Here is a 27240-nt window from a genome sequence, read left to right as displayed (position 1 = left end):
TGCCAAAATGGTCGAGGTTTAGTTGTTGTTCAGACCAGACATCAGAATGGGGGGAAGAAATGTCACCTAAGTGATTGTGGAATGATTGTTGGTGCTAGATGGGGTGGTTTGAGTCTTTCAGAAACTGCTGATTTTCTAGAATTTCCAAACACAGCAGTCTTTAGAGTTTAGAGAATAGTGCGAAAAACAAAAAATATCCAGTGAGTAGTAGTTCTGTGGGTGAAAATGCCTTGTTAATGAGAAAGATCAGAGGAGAATGACCAGACTGGCTCAAGCTGACAGGAAGGCAACAACAACTCAAATAGCCACGAGTTACCACAGTGGTCTGCATAAGAGCATCTCTGAATGCACATTATGTTGAACCTTGAAGTGGATGGGCTTCTACAGCAGCAGAAGAGCACACCGGGTACCTAATAAAGTAGCCACTGGGTGTATACTATTTCAATGCCCAATATGTAGACTCCATATGTTTTTACTGGGAAGGGTCAAGGGCTGCTAATTATATTTATGACATTCCATGAACCGGTCAGTGAGTTTTAATATTGTGTGAATGAGTCAAGATTGAAAACATTTTAGAACTGATATTTTTTGTTATATGTTGGGCAGATTTTTTTTTGTATTCAAGAAAGGTCCAGTAAAGAAAGTTGAATTGGTTTCTCCCTGGAAAAGTAAGGCCCAGGGGCATTTGATTACTGTGAAGGGGTGGGGATGTGGGGATGATGAAGTGGACGCAGTTGTACAAATTCTAGAAATGCACAACTGCCCTTAGTATATCAGCACAGTTTGTGGTCAAAGTGGCATCCCTATGTTAGGTCTGTTTTTTTTTGTATCAATTACAACATAACTAGCCAGAAAAAGGCCACTCTTAACAACAGCCAGCGGCCTATGAAAGCCAGTTTACAGTGGTGACCTTCATCCACTTATGTCCTCTGGCACTCATCCTGTCTTTGTACTGCCATCTATTCATGGAAGGTAAGTAGCTCTCTATCGTGTAAGCTGTACTCGGCAATAAAAAAGCAGATAAATTATTTTCCACCGCAGTAGGCACTTGGAGCGAATAATTTGAAATGTGGTGGTGAGTTTAAGGGAAGCTTATTTGAGTTTGAACCCTGTGAAAGTGTGGGACTGCCCTTCAAAACAGATGATTAAAACCTCTTGAAAACTATTTGGTACACAATGAAATAATTGGTTTGTTGCACAAACTAAGAAGAACATTGTTGACAGTGAATTGTGGTTTTTTTTCCCCTGTGCCTCAGCATGTAGACATTGGGCTCCACCCCTTAGTGCCCTAGTAATTTAGTCTCTGCTTTATAAACAAATATAATTGCCTGGAAATCTGTTGGTGCAGGGCTGTCACTAGAATATGGTAGTGAAATTACCTCCACCCTTCCCTCTATCCACTTTATGCATTGCACTGCCATATTAAAATACTTTGTATGAATAATGAGCTGAAATGAGCCTCTGCTTTTTGGTCATTTTTCACCCTTGAATCTTCCAGCCCTGTTTTCTAGATTTGTACTTATTTTTCTATGTGCTGCCATTCTCCTCCAGTAGAAGTGATTAAGCATAATTGCACTTGAATATAAAGAAATAGGTCAGTCCGGGCAGATGGTTCTGAAACTGTTTTGTTTCATGCTGTGCAATTGTACTTGTGAATGTCATAGCAGACCAGAATGCTCTGAAATGATGTTGAGCAATGTACAGTGTCAAATTGAGAGATGGTGCTCTTGTTCAAACTCGTGGTAAAGTATTTAGAAAACCAGTGTGTTTGTCAGCCCTATCCTTGTTGATAAGAAAAGGGGAAAAGGTGATTAGTGGAATAAGTAGAAGAAGCGTTTGACTGTTCAAGAAATTGTTTGATTCATTGAAGTGGTTCTACAAGTACCAACTTGGCTCTGAGATTGCAAATGTTTTATAAAACAAAGCTAAAAGGACTAATTGGATCACGTTTTTGAATTCCCTGTGGTCTAACGGGTTAGCTATAGTTGTGACTTAGTAGATGTTAGCAATCACTAATAAATGGTCATCTTGTTCAGATTTATCTAAATGGTATAGTAGTAGTTAAAGAGTAATAGGCCAGAGACTCCAGATGGAGCACGCTTGCACTTAGTCACAAATGGAGCTTGTTACATCACTGATAATCTGTTTGCCTGGAGGTGAGTGATGAACCCTGTGGCTGTGCTTCCTTTGTTCAGATCATTTCAAAAATATGGCCTGGAATCTGAAATCCATTATGTTGACTAATTATAAAATCATCTGTATGGGGAGCATGCTTATTCTCTTTATTTATCTAAATAACCTGTCAAATATTCACAAGTGAAATACCTTCAATCTAATTGTGGTGCTAACTATTGTATAGAACAAAGTGCATGGTTGCAAAGGATGAATTTAGATAAATATTTCAGTCAATTAGCATTCTAAACTTTGTGTGGGTCATGCATATATGTTGTAGACTTGATATTTGTGGCATGTGTTCCACAAATTTTCATTAAAAATGTAACCATGTAGAGTGGTTAAATTTTATCACCAATAATTCTGCTTGCATTTCTAAACATAGGGCTGATGAGGTTAAAGTCATAGTGGAAGAGGTTGGAACATTTTCTAGGCATTACTGTAGCAGATGGAGTACTCTGCTGTTTTCATACAGCTGCTTGCCTGGTGTGGTGGCAGCTGCTTTGGCTGCAATTTTTGTTCTTTTGTTTTGCAACCAAGAATGTAGAGCTGAGGAGTGTAATGAAGAACTAATTAATGGGCCAGGTTACTGTTTTCATTAGTTTTGAAATTATATACGATGCTTCTAGTAGAAATTACATGTAAAAGAAAGCTACTCAGTACTCTCAGTTTTCTTTCTAAAAAGTTTTAAGTTTTGGGTCTACTTTGTGTCAGGAAGGGGTCATTTTAACACTGCCTTAATGATTGTGTGTTTGTGTCACGTTATTCATTCCATTTGTCCCCAATTTTATTTTATTTTCATTTTCTCCCTAGGACCTCTATCCAGACTTTGCCTGATACTGAATTGTCCAAAAGAATTAAGGAAATATGGAGTGACATGCAGGAGATTAGTCATAGGATTTAAGGCTTTCAGGACGTACACCTCGAAGGGAAGCAAGTGAGGTGAAACAGAATAGTTCACTTTTTGTGCCACTAGGAGAGCTACAAACACAAGGAAGATGGCAGATCCTGGTATGCTGAGTTTGTTTGGTGATGATGGGAACATTTTCAGTGAAGGGCTTGAAGGTCTTGGAGAATGTGGTTTCTCAGAGAATCCAGTGAATGCTCTTGGGCAACAACTACCAATGGATCAAGGATTTGGCTCCATGCAGTCTCCCCTCCATCATCCCCCACCTACTCAGACTCAAACTAAGCTGACTCATTATGATCATTTTGGTCCGTTTGAACAGCAGAAAATTCATCTAGTAGATCAGCCTAACCGAATGATTGGTAATACTCCTGGGAATGGCATGGCATCGCCTCATTCACAATACCACAATCCCTCAGTTCCACCAGTCCCTCACAGTGGAGCTCAGATGGGAGTATACCCAACTATGCAGAATGAAAGGTGTGGACAGCAGTTTGTGGACAGCAGTTCCATGTGGGGACCACGAGCTGTCCCAGTGCCAGACCAGACCCGACCTGCCTTCCAGCAACAGCAGCAACAACAGCCACCACCTCAGGGGCAAGCACATGCTCAACATATGCAACAGATGGGGAATTACCTGACGCGTAGTGATTATTCTTTGCAACAGCACAACCAGCCTCAGCAGCAGAGGGTGAACCAATTCACTCAGGCACAAGAGGCCCTTAGTCAGGGAAATCCTTTCATGGGAACTTCAGGGCCAGGTCACTTATCCCGCATGCCACAGCAAACTCCCAACATAGGCCCTTCCTTGCGTCATACTCCGTCACAGCAATACCACCCCCACCCCCCTCCACCTAATACTCTCCATGGGGATTCCATTGCTCACAGTCCTAGATTTTCCCCTAGTCCTTCTCAGCAAGCCAGTAGCAGGCAGCAGAACTTAAATTTTACTTCACGTAGCCAGGCAGTACCTTCACAGTCTGTAAGTAGCTCAGGGCAGTATTCACAATATCCTTATAGTAACATTAATCAGGGATTAGTTAACAGTAATACAGGGATCAATCAAAACCTAGGCCTTAATAATAACCCATCTGTGAATCAGGCAATACCCCGCTATCCAAATACTGTTGGATTCCCAGCTGGAACCAGCCAAGGATTAATGCACCAGCAGCCTATACATCCAAGTGGTCCACTTAACCAAATTAACGCACAAACTATGCACCCAACACAGTCTCAGGGAACATATGCTTCTCCATCTCCAATGTCACCTATGAAAGCTATGAATAACCCAGCTGGTACCCCTCCACCACAGGTTAGGCCAGGCAGTGCTGGAATGCAGCTTGAAGTTGGAAGCTATCCAAACATGTCCCTTCCGCAACAACCACATCAGTCCCCAGGTACCATGGGACTTGGACAGAGGAGCATGGGTCCCAGAAGCATTCAGACACCACAGTACATGAGCCCTTCTGTGCCACGGGATATTGGGAGCCTTCCAAGACCAGTCGGTGCTTTGGGTCCCAGTGGGAATCATACAGATCAGGTGATGCAGGAACGCATCATGTCTGGCCAACAGCACCCAAATCAGCCTTTTCAGCCTCAGTTGCCAACTTGTCCACCAGTGAAACAACATCCAACGGTGCACCATCAAACTTCTCCTTCACCTCATCAGCATCAGCCATGGGTACAGTCACAGCATTCATCACCCAAGGCTACTTCGCAACAGGTGTCTGCCCAGCATCAGGTGAGTGATCTGTCTGAATTATGTCAGTTGTGAGTAACCAAAATGTGCTGCTTTGATGCATGTTATTGGCTGTTAAAGTATAAAAGCTTATCAATATATCTGTTAATGTTTTGGCATGGGGTTGCAAGTGAATTAATGTAATTATCAACTATTTGAAATTTTCATTTGCATACTGCTGGCATTAATGTTTTACAATCAATTGAAGAAAATCTACATGTTAATGTGTTGTTGAAATGGGGAAGCTTAGTTCAGTGTGGAAATCCCCAGGTTAATTAAGTGATCCAGTAACTAGGATAGTGAGGACTCTGCAACAGTATTCAACATTGTTCTTGATCTGTGGTTATATCTCTGCTGTTGGTATTGTTCATATCCCTCTTTACAATGTAATGTTAAGCTATTCTTTTGAAGCTTACAATTGATGCTTTACCTATTTACTGTTGAAATCTCCTCCTCACTACTCTTCATATATAGCTTTCCTGGAAGGCATCTTGCTCATCCATTTCTGCGGGTTCTTCTATCTCACTCGGAAACTTGTTACATATACCCTCAATTTGTTTCTCATATTAACTTTTGGCTCAACTTAAATTTCATCAGTCTTGTGCATTGTGCTTATTTCCTTCGAGCTATTTTCCTGAGGAAAAATGATCAATTTATTACTCAATCTCCAACCTTCTCTTTCCTTCTATGCATTGTAACTTTGAGTGGTGTTCCATGATATTCTGCTAGCCTATTCAATCTATTTGCAATTTCATTGCGTACATTACCAAGGATCAATTGGTCAGTTATTTGTGGAAGTCTTTTTCCTTTGCATATTTGTGTTTCTCAGTTTTTTTTCTTACCACTTCAACATCAACTGTTCCAGTATTTTGCAGCTCCTTATTCATCTCGTGTGATCTAACAGAAGAAGTGTTACTGAAGGTGCCTGTATATATGTTGAATTTGTGTGCTTTGTTATCGAACTTCTATTAGTATAAAACTTCTTTCATGTTAGGTGATCTGTTTGCTGGGCTCTTTCAGCTCAATGCCTTGGAGCTGTTGCATCAATGGTTTTGTTTTAATGGCTATAGATCTAGTTGGCTTTTTTGGCTGAATAAAGTGATAAAAGGATCTGTGTAGTTTTCTTTGGCCTCTGCTCCAGCACTGCTGAGTCAAAGCTCAACACAAGTTATAGGAGCAACACTTAGTATTTTGCTTGGGCATCTTCAGCCTGTGCTGCTCCAGATTCCAGCATGTGCATTCTTTGCATCTACAACTTAAATAGATTTGGATTTTCTCTGGTGCATTCACTGCATTTTCAAGTTGCTGTCTTCCAATCCTATTTTGGCATAGCCATGGCTTTTAGAGCTACCAACTTAATTTTTTCTCACCTGAATCTTTCAAGTACATATCCCTTAACCTCTGATTTTATAAAATTGTCTGTAAGTTGGGGTTCCCAACCTTTTTTTATACTATGGACCCTGACCATTAACTGAGGGGTCCATGGGCCCCATGTTTGGAAACCCTGCTCGAAGGTCAACTCATGGGAAAATCTTCAGATGCTAAAAAAAAATAGCAACACACACAAAATGCTGGAGGAACTCAGCAGGTCAGGCTGTGTCTATGGAAAAGAAACATTCAATGTTTCAGGCTGAGACCCTTCATTAACTTCCTGCGTTAATCTTATAATCTTATTGAAAGTACATTATTTTCCCTTTGAGCATAAAATAGTTCATAATAGTGACTTGAACATTACTGAATTTTGTTTAGACATGAAATTATTGTGAAAAGTTTTTATTTCCCAGTATCTTGGGATGAGGAAGTAGAATGGGTAGTTCCTCTTCATTTGGAAAAGAAAATGTTAATTTTCAGTACCTGTCATACTTCTGTGTTCTCAATTTTGGAACATATTGTTGCCTAAAGCTTCTTTAAGGGTGTGGGGGGGGGGAGGTTGTTGCTGGTTGCCAAAAAAAATTGATTATGCTTTGAAAACTTGCGTCATTGAAGACTGAGTCACTGACCATCTTAAAGCTAAAATAATATTAAAATATTATCAATGCCTGCAAAACTCCATTGCACAAATGAAACCACCTGCACTGAATATTTTCCTAAGGGCCAATATTAGCTCAAGTATTCAGAGAACATTTTGAGCTGTTTCAAGAACTGAACAAACCTTAGAAAGCAAAATAGCTCATCATAATCAATTCTTCAAAACTTCATTTATGGTAGACGGTACCATTTTAGAATCTGTTTTTACCAAACAATGAATTACTTATGAGCTGATATGAAGAGGGTGCTTCAAAAAGTGGGAGAGTATAGAGCCAGATGGCATAGCCTCAGAATAGAAGAATGTCCCTTTAGAACAGAGATGAAGAATTTCTTTAGCCAGATGGTGGTGAATTTGTGAAATTCATTGCTACAGACAGCTGTGGATGCCAAGTCACTGGGTATATTTAAAGCAGAAGTTGATAGGTGACTAGTAAAGGCATTAAAGATTATGGGGAGAAGGCAGGAGGATGGGGTTGAGAGGGAAAATAAATCAGCCATGATGGAATGGGCCAAATGGCTTAATTCTGCTCCGAAGTATGCTAAGTACCGAAAACTATTGTTTTCTTTTCCAAATGAAGAGGAACTACCCATTCTAGTTCCTCATCCCAAAATGGTGGGAAAATAAAACAAACTTCTCACAATAATTTCATGTCTTAACAAAATTCAGGTTTAATGTATTTGTTATCTCATTTTTACAAGGCTTGCTTTTTACCCTCCTGCTTTAAGGCTTAGATATTTTAGATGTCATTGAAAATATTTGAAGGGAGAGTAGGCACAATTTGATACCATATTGTTTGTTCCTGTTCCCAATGCCATAGCTGTAAGGTTTTGTAGTATAGCTGTAACTGCATTTGATTTTCAGCCAGATGTCATTTTCCATTGCTGTATAAAAAATACTTAAGAGTTTGACTGTTATACTTTTATACCATGTTGCATATTTATTGTGCTTCAAAAATCATTTAACATCACTCCTAAATCGTTGGACTTTTATGTCAGGCGAATAAGTACATGGAATTTGAATGATTCCTTTGTTTTTCTTTTGCTTACGGGAAAAAGTGGCATTTTTGTTAAGAAAAGTTTTGCAATGGTACCAAAAAGTGTTCAAAATACTTATCAGGTCAAGCAGCATCTGTGCAAATGTTTTCAGCTGGTGATGTTGTACCTGATCCAGGAGCATTGTAACAAACTGACTTCTAAAGAGCATGAGTTGGAGAGAACTCTAGGCACGACAGTAGTAGGGTGGAGATTGGGTCTGAGTGACATTAATGGTACTTGCACCACTTTAGAGATGTTACTGAAGATGTGAAGTATATGTTAATTAGAACTGATCTATGACAGGTGTGTAAATGACGATGAATATGAATGCAAAAATACTGGAACTGAAATTCAGAGCACAGTTGCTGCAAATCTGGAATTAAAAATGAAAGTATTGGAAATACTCAGCAGGTTAGGCAGCATCTGTGGATGGAAAGAAATCAAGTTAGCATTGTAAGCTGATGGCCTGTACAGTACCTTTCCAAGTTTGACAGAACTTGGGAGTTTCAAAGGAATCTGTAATGTTAATTTTTTTCTCTCTAGACTTCTGAGCATTCCAAGTATTTTGTCCTTTTGTTTCAGATTTCTAGCATTTTTGTTGATTTTCAAAATATTAACAGCCCTGTTAGTCAATTTGAACCTAGTAGAATTTTATCTGTGAAGCAAAACTGCACATTTGCCAGATCTTGATCTTTTGTTCCTTGTTTCAACATACGATACTTACCAAAGACTGGGGCAACAAAAAAAGCTAATTTTCTGAAATTCCAGGTATTTGATTTTTATGGTGTCTTGGATTGTTGTACCTTGTGTTTGACAAGAGAAGTGACTAAGCATTGAATTTGACGACTTTGAAATATTCACATCAAAAATTTGTTTTTTTAATCTGTGTTGAAGATTAATCTGTGCAGGATGGTAATAATCTCTATAAAACCATATGAAATTTCAAATTATTTTAAGAGGTCACATTTTGTATCATGCAGCATCCAGTTTAGTAATGTCAAGATACATTGACTGTGGAGTCATTTGCTATATAATTAAATATGGGAATTGTATTTTTTTAACAACAGTATCAGTTTATTGAAAGGAATGACCTCTTAATGTATATTGAATAATAGAAAAATTTAATTCAATAATGTCATGGGATATTTAGTGGCACCTAATCATTTAAGTGGAAAGTTGTTTAAAAGATGGCATCTTGAATATAGTATCTCTTACAAGGAAGTTGGGAAAGTAAACAGTGAGGAGGATTCTGATGAAAGATCTCTGCCCGAAATGTTGACTGTTTACTCTTTTCCTGGCCTGCTGAGTTCCTCCAGTATTCTGGGTGTTGCTTGGATTTCCAGCATCTGCAGATTTTCTCTTGTTAGTGAAAAGGCCGCATGGTTTGCAGAAGGGTATTGACAAAATGAGTGACAATTGGCAAGTAAATAATAATTCAGGAAAATCAGAGCCAATGCACTTCAGGAAGAGTAGAAAATCTTTTTTTATGCAGTGAAAACTGGAAACTTCTTTTGTGGTAGAATCTTGATGTGTTCAGAAACCATGTAAATATCCAAATACAATGAGCAATTAGGAATAAAGTTGGTATCTTGATCTTAATTGCAAAAGGCTGGAGAATAAATGGAGAGAATTCTTGCTAATTTTGTATAGAGATTTGGTGAGGCCATATTTGAAAACTGTCTACACTCTTGGTTGCAGTACCTAAGTAAAGATACTTGGAGTTGCTGGAGTATAAATTCACATCTATTTTTCTGATTTTGGGGGTTGGGATTGTTCTCTTATGAAAAGAGGGAAAGTTTGAGGAAAAATTGGGGAACATTTGAGGACATATTGATAGAGAGATGCTAAGAAGAGTTTTCCTCAGGCAGTAGTCCAGAGCCAGGAAACGTATCTAATCCGTAAGATATTAAGAATGCCTTTCCTTGAAATTTAGGACTGGGATAAAGCAACATTCCTTTTGTAGTTTTGTACATCTTAGGAGTTCATTTTCACCAAAGGCTGTTTATGATGGTTTATTAAGTAGATTCAAGTATGAGATCAATCGATGTTTTTTCCACGTGAAGAGAATTGGGTTATGGGAGTTGGGCAGGAAATCCTGCTTGAATGGGATCTCCTTTTATCTTGATGTCAGACCTGATGAGCGGTGTACCATGTCCCTATTTCTGTTAGTATGAAGCAATTTGTCAGTTATGTGCTAAAATTACTATGTCCCAATTGTGTGAAGATCTAAATTGTTAATAAGACTTCAAAAAATTACAAAATAAGAGATTAGCAAGAGTGAATCAAAGTCTTGTGCTGAGGTAGTACAGTATACTGTGTTAATTATAAAGGGATGATTTCAGGGGATTTTATTAAAGCTCAAACTCTAATGTGTCAAAGAGAAAAAAATGCTATTAAAGAATTTGGTAACAGTTGTCAAGATAGTAGACTGAAAACACATAATCTGCACATTGTTTTCAAATTTCAACATTAAAACATAGCCTAAATTGGGCTATGTGAGTTTACTTATTGTTTTGCTGTGACAGAAATAGTGATCAGATTTGGGTGTGTGTCAACCTCCTGTCTGCAAATAGTTTTATAATTGAAACAGATTTTGCAATCTTCATCGTAGTTAAAAGTTCACTATTTTTTCTAGTACTGTCAGAGTAATTTGCAATTTGAACAAAATGCTAATGTTAATTTGTGATGTTGTGCACAGAAATGTCCTTTAGTGTTTAGTGTACTGGAAGAGGCAAGTGGTGAATTTGGGATTACCCATCCCAATTTATAGCAATATTCTGATTGATTCCCTATTTTTATGAAAAGCCTACAATTTTCCCTCTTATGATGTCGGTGCAGACTGGAAATAATAGGTATATATTGTCTGATCTTAAACAGTTGTAATCTGTATATCAATCTGGGACCAGTTGAAGAACAGGCTTGTTTTTGAATTAATATAAGAGAAACTTTAGACATAAAATTCTCATTGATACTGTATTCATTTATTCAGAGAACATTGTAAGCAGTTTTGGGCCTCTTTTCTAAGAAAGGATGTGCTGACATTGGAAAGGGTTCTAAGGAAGTTCATGAAAAAGATTCTGGGATTGAAAGGCTTATCATATGATGAATGTTTGATGGCTTTGAGCCTGTGTTCACTGGAATTCAGAAGAATTGGGAGGGGGGAATATCTCATTGAAATCTATTGAATGGTGGAAGGCCTGATAGAGTAGATTTGGAGAGGATGTTTCCTATGGTGGGGGAGTCTAAGACTGGAGAGTGGTGAATCTGTGGAATTGGTTGCCATAGGCAGCTGAGGGGGTCAAGTCATTGGGTTAGGTTGATGGATTCTTGATTGGCCAGGACATGAAGGGATACGGGGGGGGGAAAGGCAGGAAATTGGGGTTGAGGGAAAAGGCGAAGCAGACTTGAAAGGCCAAATGGCCTAATTCTGCTCATATATCTCATGGTCTTAATATTAGTGTTATATTTATTAATATGCCAACTGTAAGTTGATCCAAAATATGACATAAAATTGTGCAGGTAATTGACAATTGAAATGGGGAAATATAATTTTCAATGCATTGTGTAAACTTGCATTACATGAAATTTATCAGAAAATCCATCCACTTGACCTGCATGTCTGTACTTATAGAAATGGAAAACAGAAAATGCAGTCAAGCAACATTTTCTGTTCATCAGATAATTGCATTGTGATAGCTAATGAAAACTTTAAAAAAGTTTTTGATGGAAACCAAATCATTGAGTGTTTATAATATTTTTCACATAACTATTTGAGCATGTGCTGCTGTTTTTTTCTTTGATTTTCTAGGTCCAACAAAAACTACTTGTAGTACAGTAAAGAAATTGCAAGGTTTACTTAGATCTCTTTGAGCTAAGCTAACTTTGGCAAGTTGAATCCCTATAAGTGGTAGAATTTAGAGCATTCTCAGGGTAGTCCTTAGTCACAGGTGCTAAAAGATGATTATTAGAGGAAGGAATCTTGTTCATTTTGCAGATGGAGTTACTTTCTGTAGTAACATTAGAAACTTTGCAAAAGTATTCTTTAAGAATCTGTGACTACTACCTAACAGGAAATGGCAGTTTTAGGAGTGTGAATACTAAAGTTTGAAAAGACAGGAAATGCCAAAATGGATTTTTTTTCAGAACTGTCTGTGTTGAAATCAAAGTTGTATGTAATTGCTGTAACTTGAGGGAAAGTGATTATTCAGTTTACAGTTTGATCCATGTACACTGCTTTTCTGCTACAGCACTGCAGGGAAGATGTTCAGGAATGGACCTGTCAATAACTCCTTACAGGCATACAAAGAAATATTTTGGAGTATTCACGTTGAAAGTAGGGCTAGGAAAAATGAAAGAGTTTTAACATCTTAATTCTGTTCTTGTCCATGAATGTCTATGAGGTTTTGATAGTATCCAGACTTGAGAATTTTAGATGTGTCTGGGAACTGTTTATAGCGAGGAGCTGGATCTACTGCATTTTGTAGCTGCTCTTCACATAAGTAAAGTCAAGCTTTCAAATGTTAAGAATTGTGCTTTTGTCCCTCCTATTGTATAGTTTTCTAATATTAGTAAAAGTTTACTACTTCTTCCAGTGATTTGACTGCTGATTTTAATTTCTCACAAATGTATGATTGTATTAATATGCAGCATTTCCCGGTGAGCAACTTCTACTCACTTTCCCACACTATTCATTGAAGGTGTAGTTACGGGACAATAGCACAAATATCACACTACCAAAGTGGATGTTCTTTTTGGTGAACTTGCAGGTCAGCTAGAAAACAAAATGAAACCCGTCGCTTCATTACAACTGGTCCCACTTGATAGAAGTATAAAAAATTATCAGAGGCAAAGACATGATAGATAATTAGGATCTTATTCCCAGTGTGAAAATATCAAATAGTAGTGTTTATAGTTTTCAGGTGAGATAGAGAACACTTAAAGAAAATTACATGACATGTTATAATTTTACAAAGTGGTAAGTGCCTGGAATGCACTCGAGGGAAATAGTGGAATTGGATAGAACAGCAATGTTTGAGGTATTTGGACAGACACATGAACAGGCAGGGTACTGAGAGATAGATAATGAGCAGGCAGATGTGGAGTTTAAATTGGCATCATTGGCACATGCATTATGGGCTGAAGGGGCTGTATGTTTTTCAAAGTATTCTTGAGTAGTTGGGTGAAAATTTCTTGTATTTCCTCAGTAAATATGTTATACAGTTATTCTTGCTCGCTTAGTAGTCATGATTGAAGATCTTGCTGTCTACTGGCTGTTTCATTTACCCAGTAGGTCATTAGGATAGCTTTTTTAATATTTGGTTATCAGAGAGATTGTGGATCTTCAAAGCCTTTGTGTCTGATTCTCATTTTACAAATGTGACTCTAGGTGAAACCTATGGATCTGGCTGAAATTACTGTGAAATAAATTGGCATTTCCTGGTCAAAATTTAATTGAAAGAAAACTGGAATGTGTTATGACAGTACAAAAAGAAGTTTTATCTCCCAGAATTACCTTCCCACTTGAACTTAATGGTGACTGAAAAGAAAATGAAGAAGTTTATTTGAATGTAGACATGAGGAAAATTTTATCCAGTCTGTTTGTGTTGGAAACTCATTTGATCATTTTATAAATTATACACCATATTTCCTTAATTCACTTCATGCTGTTAATCACTCTAAGGCACTGACTATAATGTAGAAATGCAGCAGCCATTTTGAAGACTGTTTCATTTGACCAACAATTCTCATAAATAACCATGTCATCTGCCTTTCATCAAGCCATTGAAGAAATTTCACCCTTCAAGTAGCATTAAAATGTCTTGGAAGTCTTAAAACCTTTTGGTCTATTTCATTTGAATACTTAATTTTAGTGATTTTTCTCAATTCCAGAATTCATCCATTTCCCCTTCCAATACTTCATATAGGTAAAAACACTAGGTGGCACTCTGCTCTATGTTGAATCTTAGATTAAAATTAGTTAAACTCTTTTGTTTAGCTAGTAATTTCCAGATTCTGTTAACCTGATATTATACTACAAGATACTACTTTTAGCAAAAGAAATAGTAGGAATATGTTCTAATATGTTCCTTAAGTTTTTTTTCAGTCTGTCCTAAAGGGAAAATGTAAAACTTAGAATTCTCCTTGTTTTTGCTACCAATATCTGAAAAGTTAAGGTTAAGATGGTAGGTGGAAATAATATCCCTAATCTTAATATTTGAATTTTCTGTCTGAGCTATAGATGTTCATCTTTTTGATAGTATGTGCCATTGTGCATTTTGAAATTACTCTGAGGTAGTGTGTCTCAATTTTATTAATTTAAATGGCTCCTGTTCCTTAGTGTATTTCATTATACATGATTGCTAAATTACTTGTGTTTATGAAGTACTTAGTTATTTGAAAGATATCTGCTTCAGTTTTACCAATGTGGATAGATTACTTAAGATTCTGTAAATGTTGAAACTGGAGTTCTGATGAGCGAGTCTTGCTTAACTGATCAGTAATTACTGAGTATTTAACTAGCTAATGAGCTACTTTCTTTAATCTCAACACCTTTTGTTTCAGAAACAAATCAGTTTTGAGAATTTTTGTTTCAAAATCAAGTTATGTTACATCTCAAATATTAATGCAATCTAACAGATTTAATAGTCATAACCTTTTTGAATAGAAATATTAATAAAAATATTTTGTAACCGATTTTGGAGTTATGGTATGGGCCATACTATCACAAAGACTTGCCAGTTTCCTGTAATACTGTTTGTCTTGAGCCCCACTTCATTTTATTTGTTCATTTGTAACTATCTAATGTTTGATCTTTGACTTTGTTCTATACTTCATAAATATGTCACCCAAAGCTCTGTCTGTAACCTAATGCCTACAAGTTCTGCTAATGTACCCACCCGTGCCCGTTGATCCATACTGGTTCCAGGAGAAGCAATGTCTCACTTAGTTCTCACCCTTGTTTTCAGATTTCTCAGTCTTGACCCTCCCTATTGTTGTAATCTCCAATTGTAGAATAACTCTGATGCCACTGTTACTCTAAATCTGGTGGCTGTCTTTTCAACTGCCAAGGCTTTAAGGGGTAAATAAATAATTATAGTAATTTGGGGTAACTGACTAATCTGTCATACATGTTGGCACACCAATTTAGAATATCCTGAAAAAGTAGAATAACACATCCATGCTTGTAGGTGATAAGAAGAAATTCCTTTCCTAACCACACTCCACCTCTTTTTATCTAGCATAACTTTCTGGAAGTACTTCAGGTAATTAATTCTAATATCTAATGCAGCTTGGTATGTCTTTGAGAACATTCCATGAAAGTACCATGGGATGTTTTGCCACATTACAGGTGAATTCACAATCAAATTTGTGGTTTTGCTAACAGACTGACAGAAAGTTATTCCTCTCTAGTGTGTTGTATTTTTTTGATGCTGTCTTGATACAACTGGTGTATTCAGTTTGATCTTCCTGCATTTAACCATGTGGTTTTGTTACCCATTACTTTAACAAGTTCTTATACTTCTGAGCATCTGAGCCCACAATCACAGTTGCCGAAGTAAAATTTGTCTTCTAAAGAGTGAACCCAAGGAAAGCATCTAGCACAGATGTTGTCTCTGGCCCTGTCCTTTGATATGGTGCAGATCAGCTGATAGGGCTCTTTGCGAGCATTTTTAATGTCTCATTACTTCAGCTGAGGTTCCCACTCGCTTTAAGACCACCACTATCATTCTGGTACTTAAGAAAAACAAGGTGACAAGATGCTGATCATGGCATGTGTTCACTCTAGCCTCCCAGAAAATTTTGACCCATTGCAATTTATGGCAAATGACATTGATCTGGCAGTCATCTCTGGAGTATCGGGGGTGGGGGGGGGGGGAGATACTTAATTCAAGCAAACGTATCTGCAAGCTCACACTTCCTTTTGCAACTGGATCTTTGACTTCCTGACCAATAGACTCCAGTCAGTAAGGATAGGCACAAATCCCTTCGACAACATTATTCTCAACAATAGTGCCCCACAAGGTTGTGTCCTCCGTCCCCTACTCTACTCAGACTACACTCATAAATGCATGGCCAGATTCTGCTCTAATACCATCTACAAGCTTACAGATAATGCCACTGTAGTGGACCATATCTCAAATAACAATGATTCAGAGTATAGGAAAAAGATAAAACATGGTGTTAATGACAGCAACCTTTCCTTTAATGTCAACAAAAGAGCTAGTCCTTAACTTCAGGAAAGGGAGGGTATGCACATGCTCCTTTTCAATGGCGGTGACTTATGAGAATTGAGAGCTTCAAGTTCCTGGTGAACATCACTGATATCTTGTCTTGATCCAACCAAGTTGACACCATGGTCAAGGAAGCTCATCAGTGTCTTTACCTCATCAGGAAGGGAAAGACATTTGGCATGTCTCCTTTGACCCTCACCAATTTTTGTTGTTGCACCATAGACAGCATTCTGTCGGGGAGCATCATGGCTTGATATGGCAGCTGCAAGAAACTGTAGAGGGTTGTGGACATAACTTGCGTATCATGCAAACCAGCCTCCCTTCTATGGTCACAAACAAGAAAATCTGCAGGTGCTGAAAATCCACGCAACACACACAAAATGCTGGAGGTACTCAGCAGGTTAGGCAACATCTATGGACAAGAGTACAGTCGATATTTTAGTCCGAAACCATTCAGTAGAACTGGAGAACAAAAGATTTAAAAGGTGGGGGAAGGGGAGGAAGAAACAGAAGGTGATGGGTGTAACTGGGACGTGGAGGGGTGAAGTAAAGAGCTGGGAAATTGATTGGTGAAAGAGATGCAGGGCTGGAGAAGGGGCAATCTAATAGGAGAGGACAGAAGGCCATGGGAAAAAGAAAAGAGCACCAGAGGGAGGTGATGGGCAGGCAAGGAGATAAGGTGAGAGAGGGGGAAAAGGAACTGGGAATGGTGAGGGGGAAGGGACATAACCAGAAGTTCAAGAAATCAATGTTCATGCCATCAGGTTGGAGGCTACCCAGACAGAATACAAGGTGTTGTTCCTCCAACCTGAGCGTGGCCTCATCACAACAGTAGAGGAGGTCATGGATTGACTTATCGGAATGGGAAGTGGAATCAAAATGGGTGGTCACTGGGAGATCCTGTTTCTCTAGCAGACGGAGCAAAGGTGTTCGTTGAAGCAGTCTCCCAATCTACGTTGGGTCTCAGCAATATACAGGAGGCCACACCGGGAGCATTGGACACAGTATATGGTCCCAGCAGACCTACAGGTGAAGTGTTGCCTCACCTGGAAGGACTGTTTGTGTCCCTGAATGGTAGTGAGGGAAGAGGTGTAGGGGCAGTTGTAGCACTTGTTCCACTTGCAAGGATAAGTGCCATGGGAGAGATCAGAGCGGAGGAACAAATGGACAAGGGAGCTGCATGGGGAACAATCCCTACGGAAAACAAAAGGTGTGGGGGGAGGAAAGATGTGCTTGGTGGTGGCAAATGGACCTGGTAAATTTGAGGATAGGGTGGAACGTTGAGGCAAAGTTGATGAGCTCCACATGGGTGCAGGAAGCAGCAGCAATGCAGTTGTCAGTGTAGCATAGGGAAAGTGGGGTACGGACACCAGTGTAGACTTGAAACATGGACTGTTCCACTTAGTCGACCAAAATGTAGGTATAGCTGGGACCCATGCGAGTGACAATGGCTGCACCTTTTGTTTGAAGAAAGTGGGAGGAGCCAAAGGAGAAATAATTGAGATAGAGGACAAATTCTGCTAGATAGAGGAGAGTGGTTGTGGAGGGGAACGATGTGAGTGGTGTCCAGAAAGAAATGGAGAGCCTTCCTGGTGGGGGATGGAGGTGTACAGGGACTGAACATCCATAGTGAAAATAAGATGATGGGGACCAGGGAATGAGAAATCATTCAAAAGATCCACAAGTGTCATGGATGCAGATAGGAAGGACTGAACTAGGGTGATAAAACAGTCGAGGTATGCAGACATGAGTTCAGTGGGGCAGGAGCAAACTGAAACAATGAGTCTACTGGTCAAGTAGGTTTGTGGATCTTGGGGAGGAGGTAGAAACAGGAGGTGCAGGGCACAGGAGCTGAGGTTGGTGGCAGTGTATGGGAGAACCCCAGAGCTAATAAGGTTAGTGATAGTGTGGGAGACAATGGCCTGGTGTTCCTTAGTGGGGTCTCTGTTTATGCTTCTCAGCGCCTTGGTAAAGTAGCCGGCATAATTAAAGATCCCCCTCACCCCACACATTGCTTTTTTCCCCTGCTACCACGGGGAAGAAGACTTTTTTAAAAAAGCTTAAAAGCATTCACCTCCAAGCTCAAGGGCAGCTTCTGTTCTACTGTTAAGATGATTAAATGTTTTCTGTAATATGGTAAAATACATTCTTGACCATGCAATTTATCCCGTTATGACCTTCTACCTAATTGCCAACTTGCACTGCACTTTCTCTGTAACTAACAATTTATTCTGCACTTACTCTTTTACCTGGTAGTACGTCAGTACACTATAATGTATTGATCTGTGTGACTGCTATGCAAGACAGGTTTTCCACTGTACCTTAGTACATGTGACAATAATAAAATCAATTTTGCATTACCTGCAACTTCTGGACCATGTGTTATGTTATTTCTTTGAAAATTCACTGATTTCCAATTCTCTTTCACTTTTACAAGTATCCACAGTCTAAATCATATGGAACATGACCCTGCCTTGTTTTAGGTAAATATGCAATTTGCTTTGTTGCATCATTTGATTGTAAAGAAGTAACATTGATCAATATAAATTTGAGAATAGCAGGGAATGTGGGTTAGTAGTGTAACTTCCAGATTTTAATCAGACCAACAAGTGAAGAAGTTGAAAATCTACAGCTTTTGTGAATCTTAATTGAAGGAATCTATTTTAATTTGCTGATTCAACTTGTGTATCTTGCATTAAAAGTTGTACTTTTCCATGTTTTGAAGACGAAAATGAACAGGTCTTGTAATTTCAGTAGTAGAAGGGAGGGACGTTTGCTCAGGTTATTGGGGGGAGTTTTAGCTAGAATTGCTGGGGGGGTGGGAACCGAACTGAAGAGACGGAGGAAGGGACGGTTGGCTCACGAATAGAGAAAGCTTGGAGATGGTGTGAGAAGGAAGATAGGCAGGTGATAGAGAAGGGATGCGCTCAGATCGATGGTTTGAAGATGTGTCTATTTTAACGCAAGAAGCATCATGAACAAAGTGGATCAGCTTAGAGCATGGATCAGTACTTGGAGCTATCATATTGTGGCTATTACAGAGACTTGGATGGCTCAGGTTACTTCAAGTGCCAGGTTTTTGATGTTTCAGAAAGGACAGGGAGGGAGGTAAAAGAGGTGGGGACGTGGCACTGTTGATCAGAGATAGTGTCACGGCTGCAGAAAAGTCAGAAGTTGTGGAGGGATTTGTCTACTGAGTCTCTGTGGGTGGAAGTTAGAAACAGGAAGGGGTCAATAACTAGGTGTTTTTTATAGACCACCCGACAATAGATTCTGGAAAGGTGTAATAATAACAGGGTTGTTGAGGTGGGAGATAGTAATTTCCCAAATATTGATTGGCATTTCCCCTAGAGCAAGGAGTTTAGATGGGGTAGAGTTTTTTAGGTGTGTTCAGGAAGGTTTCCTGACACAATATGTAGATAAGCCTACAAGAGCTGTACTTGATGTGGTATTGGGAAATGAACCTGGTCAGGTGTCAGGTGTCTCAGTGAGAGAGCATTTTGGCGATAGTGATCACAATTCTATCTCCTTTATCATAGCATTGGAGAGGGATAGGAACAGACAAGTTAGGAAAGCGTTTAATTGGGGTAGGGGGAAATATGAAGCTCTCAGGCAGGAACTCGGAACCATAAATTAGGAACGGATGCTCTCCAGGAAATGTACGGCAGACATGTGGCAAGTGTTCAGGAGATATTTGCGTGGTGTTCTGCATAGGTACGTTCCAATGAGACAGAAAGGATGGTAGGGTACAGGATCTGTGGTGTACAAAGGTTGTTGAAAATCTAGTCAAGAAGAAAAGAAAAGCTTACGAAAGGTTCAAAAAACTAGGTAATGATAGAGATCTAGAAGATTATAAGGTTAGCAGGAAGGATCTTAAGAATGAAATTAGGAGAGCCTGAAGGGGCCATGAGAAGTCCTTGGCGAGCAGGATTAAAGAAAACCACAAGGCATTCTACAAGTATGTGAAGAGCAAGAGGATGAGACGTGAGAGAATAGAACCAATCAAGTGTGACAGTGGAAAAGTGCTTATGGAACTGGAGGAGATAACAGAGGTACTTAGTGAATACTTTGCTTCAGTATTCACTACAGAAAAGGATCTTGGCGGTTGTAAGGATGATTTACAGTGGATTGAAAAGCTTGAGCATGTAGACATTAAGAAAGAGGATGTGTTGGAGCTTTTGGAAAGCATCAAGTTGAATAAGTCTCCAGGACCGGATGAGATGTACCCCAGGCTACTGTGGCAGGTGAGGGAGGAAATTGCTGAGCCTCTGGCAATGATCTTAGCACCATCTATGGGGACAGGAGAGGTTCAGGAGGATTGGAGGGTTGCAGATGTTGTTCCCTTGTTCAAGAAAGGGAGTAGAGATAGCACATGAAATTATAGGCCAGTGAGTCTTACTTCAGTGGTTGGTAAATTGATGGAGAAGATCCTGAGAGACAGGATTTATGAACATTTGGAGAGGCATAATATGATTAAGAATAGTCAGCATGGCTTTGTCAAAGGCAGGTTGTGCCTTACGAGCCTGATTGAATTTTTTGAGGATGTGACTAAACACATTGAAGGTAGAACAGTAGATGTAGTGTATATAGATTTCAGCAATGCATTTGATAAGGTACCCCATGCAAGGCTAATTGAGAAAGTAAGGAGGCATGGGATTCAAGGGAACCTTGCTTTGTGGATCCAGAATTGGCTTTGCCACAGAAAGCAAAGAGTGGTTGTAGACAGGTCATATTGTGCATGGAGGTTGGTGACCAGCAGTGTGCCTCAGGGATCTGTTCTGGGACCCCTTCTTTTCGTGATTTTTATAAATAATATGAATGAAGAAGTGGAGGGATGGGTTAGTAAATTTGCTGATGACACAAAGGTTGGGGGTGTTGTGCATAGTATGGAGGGCTGTCAGAGGTTACAGTGGGACATTGATAGGATGCAGAACTGGGCTGAGAAGTGGCAGATGGAGTTCAACCCAGATAAGTGTGAGTTGGTTCATTTTGGTAGGTCAAATATGATGGCAGAATATAGTATTAATGCTGAGACTCTTGGCAGTGTGGAGGATCAGAGGGATCTTTAGGTCTGAGTCCATTGGACACTCAAAGCTGTTACTGTGGGATTGAGTTTTAAGAGCCGAGAGGTAATGTTACAGCTATATAGGACCCTGGTCAGACCCCACTTGGAGTACTGTGCTCAGTTCTGGTCACCTCACTACAGGAAGGATGTGCAAACTTTAGAAATGGTGCAAAGATTTACAACGATGTTACCTGGGTTGGGTAGCATGCCTTATGAGAATAGGTTGAGTGAACTTGGCCTTTTTTCTTGGGAGCGGTGAAGGATTAGGGGTGACCTGATAGAGGTGTATAAGATGATGAGAGGCATTGATCACGTGGGTAGTCAGAGGCTTTTTCCTCAGGGCTAAAATGGCTAACACGAGAGGGCACAGTTTTAAGGTGCTTAGAAGTAGGTACAGAGGAGATATCAGGGGTACGTTTTTTAATGAGAGAGTGGGGAGTGCATGGAATGGGCTGCTGGCGACAGTGATGGAGGCAGATGCAGTAGGGTCTTTTAAGAGACTCCTGGACAGGTACATGAAGCTTAGAAAGCTAGAGGGCTGTGGGTAACCCTCGGTAATTTCTAAAGTAAGTACATGTTCAGCACAGCATTGTGGGCTGAAGGGCCTGTATTGTGCTGTAGGTTTTGTATGTTTCTAGAAGGGTAAAATGCTGATTGAATATTTAATTTACGTTTGCCATTTCTCTTCTTTCCCAAAAGAATACCATAAATGTAATATGATACCATTGGAACTGCTTGATCTCTAAACATAACTGCCCTACAGCCATCTCAAGGCAAATTTCAACAGAGATATCCTTGATTTACTAGAATGCATATGGATGAAAGGAAAAGTGGAGGGCTGTGTCGGAGGTAAGGGTTAGATTGATCTTGGAGTAAGTTAAGAAGTCTGTACAACATCATGGGCCGGAGGCCCTGTACTGTGCTGTATTAATCTATATAAAGAAGAGCACAGGAAATCCAGCTCGCTACAGACCATGACAACAAACTCTTCAACAATGTCAAAGACTTCCATGATCTAAATGTTTGAGTCTCTCCTGAGATTCAAGAACTGAGCAGTCATTTCGGGGTCAATAGGGCACACTTGTCAATAGGGTCAGTAGTACACACTTGTTTTTGGAAGAAGTATTTCAAAGAACTCTTTTGGTTGTCTCTTTCCTCGAGTATCCTTGACTGCCCACCAGCAAAAAATCAGGTTCTGTCTTCCTACCAGCCTGGTATGACATGTAAGTAAAAAGGCTCTTGAAAAGTATCAGGGAAATAGTCTGACGACACAAGCCCATCTGTAATTTTAAAAATTGGGGAAGATTAATTTCAGAAGATAATTTGTGATCTCCCATATCTAAGAAGAGCAGGAGATGTCAGGGGGCATGAGAGATGCTGTAATTGTGGCCATCTTCCTGAAATTATAGTAACAGTAGAAGGGCCACCCACCAACTGCTGCAGTATTGTTCTCTCAAGGACCAAAGTGCATGATGAATGCTGTATTCCATTTGCTACTTTCTCATTCTCCCATTCTTAGTCCTTCTACAGATTCCCTGATTCCTCCCCTCTACCTATCTTCTTGTCCCCTGCAAACTTGGCCACAAAGCCATCAATTCCATCGTCGCAATCATTGGCATGTGCTGTGAAAAGAATTGGTCCCAACACCGGCCCCTGCAGAACACCACTAATCACCAGCAGCCAACCAGAAAAGGGATCCTTTATTCTCACACTTTGCCTTCTGCCAGTCAGCCAGACTTCTTTCCATGTTATTTTCTTTACTGTGATACTATGGGCTCTTATTTTGTTAAGCAGCCTCATGTGATACCTTGTCAAAGGCCTTCTGAAAATCCCAAGTACACAACATCAACTGGTTTTCCTTTTGTCTATCCTGCTTGTAATTTTTTCAAAGAATTCCAACAGGTTTGTCAGGCAAGATTTCTCATTAAGGAAACCATGCTGACTTTGGCATATTTTATCATGTGCGTCCAGGTACCCTAACATCTCATCCTTAATGATGGACACCAACCACTGAAGTTAAGCTACTGGGCTTATAATTTCCTTTCTTCTGTCTGTCTGCCTCCCTTCTTCTAAAGTGAAGTGACATTTGCAATTTTTCAGTCCTCTGGAACTATTCCAGAACCTATTAGTTCTAGAAAGATCGTTACTAATGCCTGCAGGATTTCTTCAGCTACCTGTTTCATAACTGTGGGATGTAGTCCTCCTGGTCCAGGTGACTTAACTACCTTCAGACCTTACAGCTTTCCAAGCAGCTTCTCCTAAATAATAGCAATTTCACTCCCTTCTGTCTGTACCCTGATACACTCAAATATCTGACGTACTGTTGGTGTCTTCCACAGTGAAGAATAATGCAGAATACGCAAGATTTTCTGTTATTTCTTTGTCCCACGGTACTCTTTCTCCAGCATAATCTTCCAGTGGTCCGATATCCAATCTTGCTTCTCTTACTCTTTATATATCTTTAAAAACTTTTGGTATCCTCTTTTATGTCATTGGATAATTTGCCTCCATATTTCATCTTTTCTCTCCTGATAGTTTTTTTAGTTGTCTTCTGTTGGTTTTTAAAAGCTTCTCAATCCTCTAAATTCCCACGAATTTTTGCTCCATTATATGCCCTCTCTTTTGCTTTTATGCAATCCTTGAGTTCCTTTATCAGTCACAGTTCCTTGTCCTCTTTAGAATTGTTCTTCATCTTTGGGATGTACCTATCTCGTGCCTTCCAAGTTGCCCCCAGTAATTCCAGTCATTGGTGTTTTGCTGTCATCTCTGCTAGTGTCCCGTCCCTATCAACTTTGGTCAGTTCCCCTCTCATGTCTCTGTAATTCTCTTTACTCCACTCCACTGATACATCTGATTTTAGCTTCTCCTTCTCAAACTGCAGGATTGATTCTATCATATTATGATCACTGGCTGCTAAGAATTCCTTTACCTTTAGCTTCCTAACCCACAATGTCATTGCTGACAATCTCTTTTACTGAGCTTGGCAGTTATGCATATTTGGAGAGTGAGCTCCAAGACTTCAACTTGTTTGTTTGTACTAAAGAGATGAAAGGATAAGAGGTAAAGGTGGGAAAAGTACTGAAGTTGATGGTCAGTAATAATCATGTTAGACGGTGGAGCTTGCTGCTATTTTCAGTATCTGACTCATTGACAGAAACGCAGAGGAAAGGACCTTACTACAAAGATCATCTTTTTGATCCTTCCGGCCCACCGAACTGCTACAAATTTGCCGCCTTTAACAGCACCAACCCTAGAGGCTCTGGAAAATATTAACCTCTTCTTCATATCTCAGTTGAAAGCTCTTAACAAAGGCCATTGTTGGTGATGAAATTCACCTTTGGTTTGAATTCATTTTTGTTATTACTGTATGCTTCTGAAATCCATCTGTGAGAAATATGAGCTAGGTCAGCAGTCTTTTAAAAGCCAACATCGTTGGCGTCGATGTGCCAATTACAGTTGCAAACAAGAAAAATATCTTCCGATGCTGGAAATCCAGGCAGAGCACATTAAATGCTGGAGGAACTCAGCAGGCCAGGCAGCATCTACGGGGGGGAAAAGTACAGCCGACATTTCAGGCTGAGGCGTCAACTATACTTTTTCCCTTAGTTGCTGCCTGGCCTGGTGAGTTCCTTCAGCATTTTGTCTCTGTTGCACCAATTACAGTCGACAAGCTCTATTTGACAGGCTATATGATTTGCATGCCTGACAGTAGATTGTTGAAGCTCTTGCTAATCCAAAAACGGCCACAGCAAGAGACAGCGAAGGTGATAAAGAAAAATTGAATGTTCAATGTAAATTTATTATCAAAGTTACATATGTCACCATATAGAACCATGAGATTCATTTTCTTGTGGGCATTCACAATAAATGCTAAGAAGAACTAAAATAAACAAGCAAATAATAAATAAGCAATAAATTTTGAGAACATGAGATGAAGAGTTCTTGAAAGTGAGTCCATTGGTTGCGGGAACAGTTCAGTGGAGTGAGTGAAGTTTATACCCTCTGGTTCAAGGGTTCCCTGATGGTTTACGGTAATAACTGTTTCTAAACCTAGTGGTGTAGGTCCTGGAAAATGATTCAAGAATGTTTCCAAAGCCTCAACGTGTAACCTTGGCACAACACATCGGCCAGGTAGGGTAATGGCAAATAAACATTCAAGGTAATTATGGGAACTTCAAGCCCTATATTGGGAGGATGCGGATACCCTGCATAAACTGTAAGGGTAGAGTAATACTTCCTAGATCACTTATCTGCTATCCTGTGGCAGGATAGGTGGGTTCCAAGTTGACTTCACCGGCCAACTTGGAACCCACAAAACTGGAGTAGAAGCAAGATAGCCTTGATCCTGACGGACTGCCCTGACTTTTATATGGGAAATTTGGTCCATATGATGGTGCTGTATAATATTAATTGCATTTAAAAGTTTCAATATGTTCCTTTGGGCCAGAGTATAAATTTGGTAACAAGCTGGCAGAATATGTCACTAATCTGTGGGGAGCACTTTATTAATTCTTTGTTTTGGCTTCTTGATGAGTGCTGTCTTGATCTTAAATCACAGATCCTTGAGTAATGTTGCCTTGAGATGAGATTCTGTTTGAGTCTGAATTGGCAAAAAAAATCTGACACCTGACTAAGCCGTAGCCATTCGTTTAAAAGTCTCTGCAGCTGGTACAGTGCTGGATGGTCTTTTTGTACTGTATCATTTTGAGATTTAATTATTTGTAAGTAAGTTTGTATGCATAGTTTTAAGTTCCTCCAATTTAAAAGAAGGTATAGCAAATTAATATTCATCATATAATATTGAGGCAGTTTAGATCTTTCATCAGTATGGGGAAACTGATTATTAGTGGTAAAAATTGTGACTGAATTGAAATGCTGTTTCTATAAAACTCGATCTGTCCAAAATAGTTTCTTCATCTGCTAATGACCTGTGTGTGTGTGTGCTCTTAATATCTTTGGTTAAGAGATCAATGAACTTACAGTATTATAAGATTAAATATTGAAAATGATGTCTGAACTCCTTTGGGATGATATTTGTATATTTTTATGTTTTTGAGGAATAAGTTGCTGAACTTACTATGATTTTACAAGAAGTGGTCATTTGAATCAGTTTCTTTCCTATAGCATTATGTAGATTCCTGTCCACATTTGTTTGCTCGTATTCTTAAAATCCTAGTGTAAATGATCCTGGCAGAAATGACACTTAGTCTGACAGGTGGGTTTTTAGCTGTAAGCTGTAAATTCAGTATTCACTTTTGTACACTTGTCTGATTTTTCTTTTTCTCTCCTCTGCTTATACATTTTTTTGTCAGCTGATGTTCACTTTTTCTTCAATATAGGCAGAAAATTTATTCAGTCAATTTTTTTGGATATGTGCAAAAGCAGTGTATTTTGTTCTATTTGATCACTCTTTCAAACCTAAAGCTTTCAAAGATGTATCATTGGCTATGAGGGTGACAGAAGGAAATTCTGTGTCTTGAGGACTTTGCAGTTTCTGTGCCACGCCTGGAGTACTATGTACAAGTTTTGTTCCCCTGCTTAAGTAGGATATAGCAACCATGGAGGCATTTCAAAAGAGATTCATCAAGTCAATCCCTGGATTGACAAGAACGGCTAAACAGATTGGTTATCTATTTTGGTTTTGAGTCCAGAAAAGAGATGTTTCAGTAAGATCATTTTATATCCTAAGGGCACATGTTGAGGTAGGTGTTGGGACTAAACATAGGGTCTCAAAAGAAGAAATTGTTTGAAGGGATTGATCATTTGGAGAAATATGGAAATTGCTTTTCTCAGAAGCTGAATCTCTGGAATTCTACCCTAGAGAATTGTGGCAGCTAGTTCCATAAGTATTTAAAATGGAGGTAGATAAGTTTTTGAAAGTATGGTGCATTGAGGAGTTGTGGATGTGGCATAGAGGAGGATGTGGAGGCCTGGTTTTGATCAGTTCTGATCATATTGAATGGCAGGCAGCGTTGAATGTTTACGTTGCCTATTATTATTTTGTTGTGTCAAGGTGGACCAAGAGCTTTAGTTTGGGAAAATTGCACTAAACATGTATTTGTGA

The 27240-nt window shown here is 39.3% G+C and overlaps 1 protein-coding gene across 6 annotated transcripts in view; it reads left to right on the top strand.

Annotated features, from left to right (window-relative positions):
* chd7 (chromodomain helicase DNA binding protein 7) overlaps positions 1-27240 on the top strand; it is a 232204-nt gene that overhangs the window by 29988 nt on the left and 174976 nt on the right. For 5 of the 6 annotated variants that reach the window (XM_072254598.1, XM_072254614.1, XM_072254623.1 and 2 more), the window contains exon 2: positions 2986-4820. In XM_072254598.1, the coding sequence (XP_072110699.1) occupies positions 3171-4820 (1650 nt within the window). In that variant the 5' untranslated portion in view covers positions 2986-3170. Of the gene's footprint in view, positions 1-2985; positions 4821-21968; positions 22026-27240 lie in introns of those variants that run through there. The other variant, XM_072254632.1, reaches the window with a different exon arrangement.

The sequence above is a fragment of the Mobula birostris genome, chromosome 1 (assembly GCF_030028105.1).
Source record: "Mobula birostris isolate sMobBir1 chromosome 1, sMobBir1.hap1, whole genome shotgun sequence".
Taxonomy (NCBI): Eukaryota; Metazoa; Chordata; class Chondrichthyes; order Myliobatiformes; family Myliobatidae; genus Mobula; species Mobula birostris.
The sequence above is the reverse complement of the archived record's forward strand: the minus strand, read 5'-3'. Positions and strand labels throughout refer to the sequence as shown.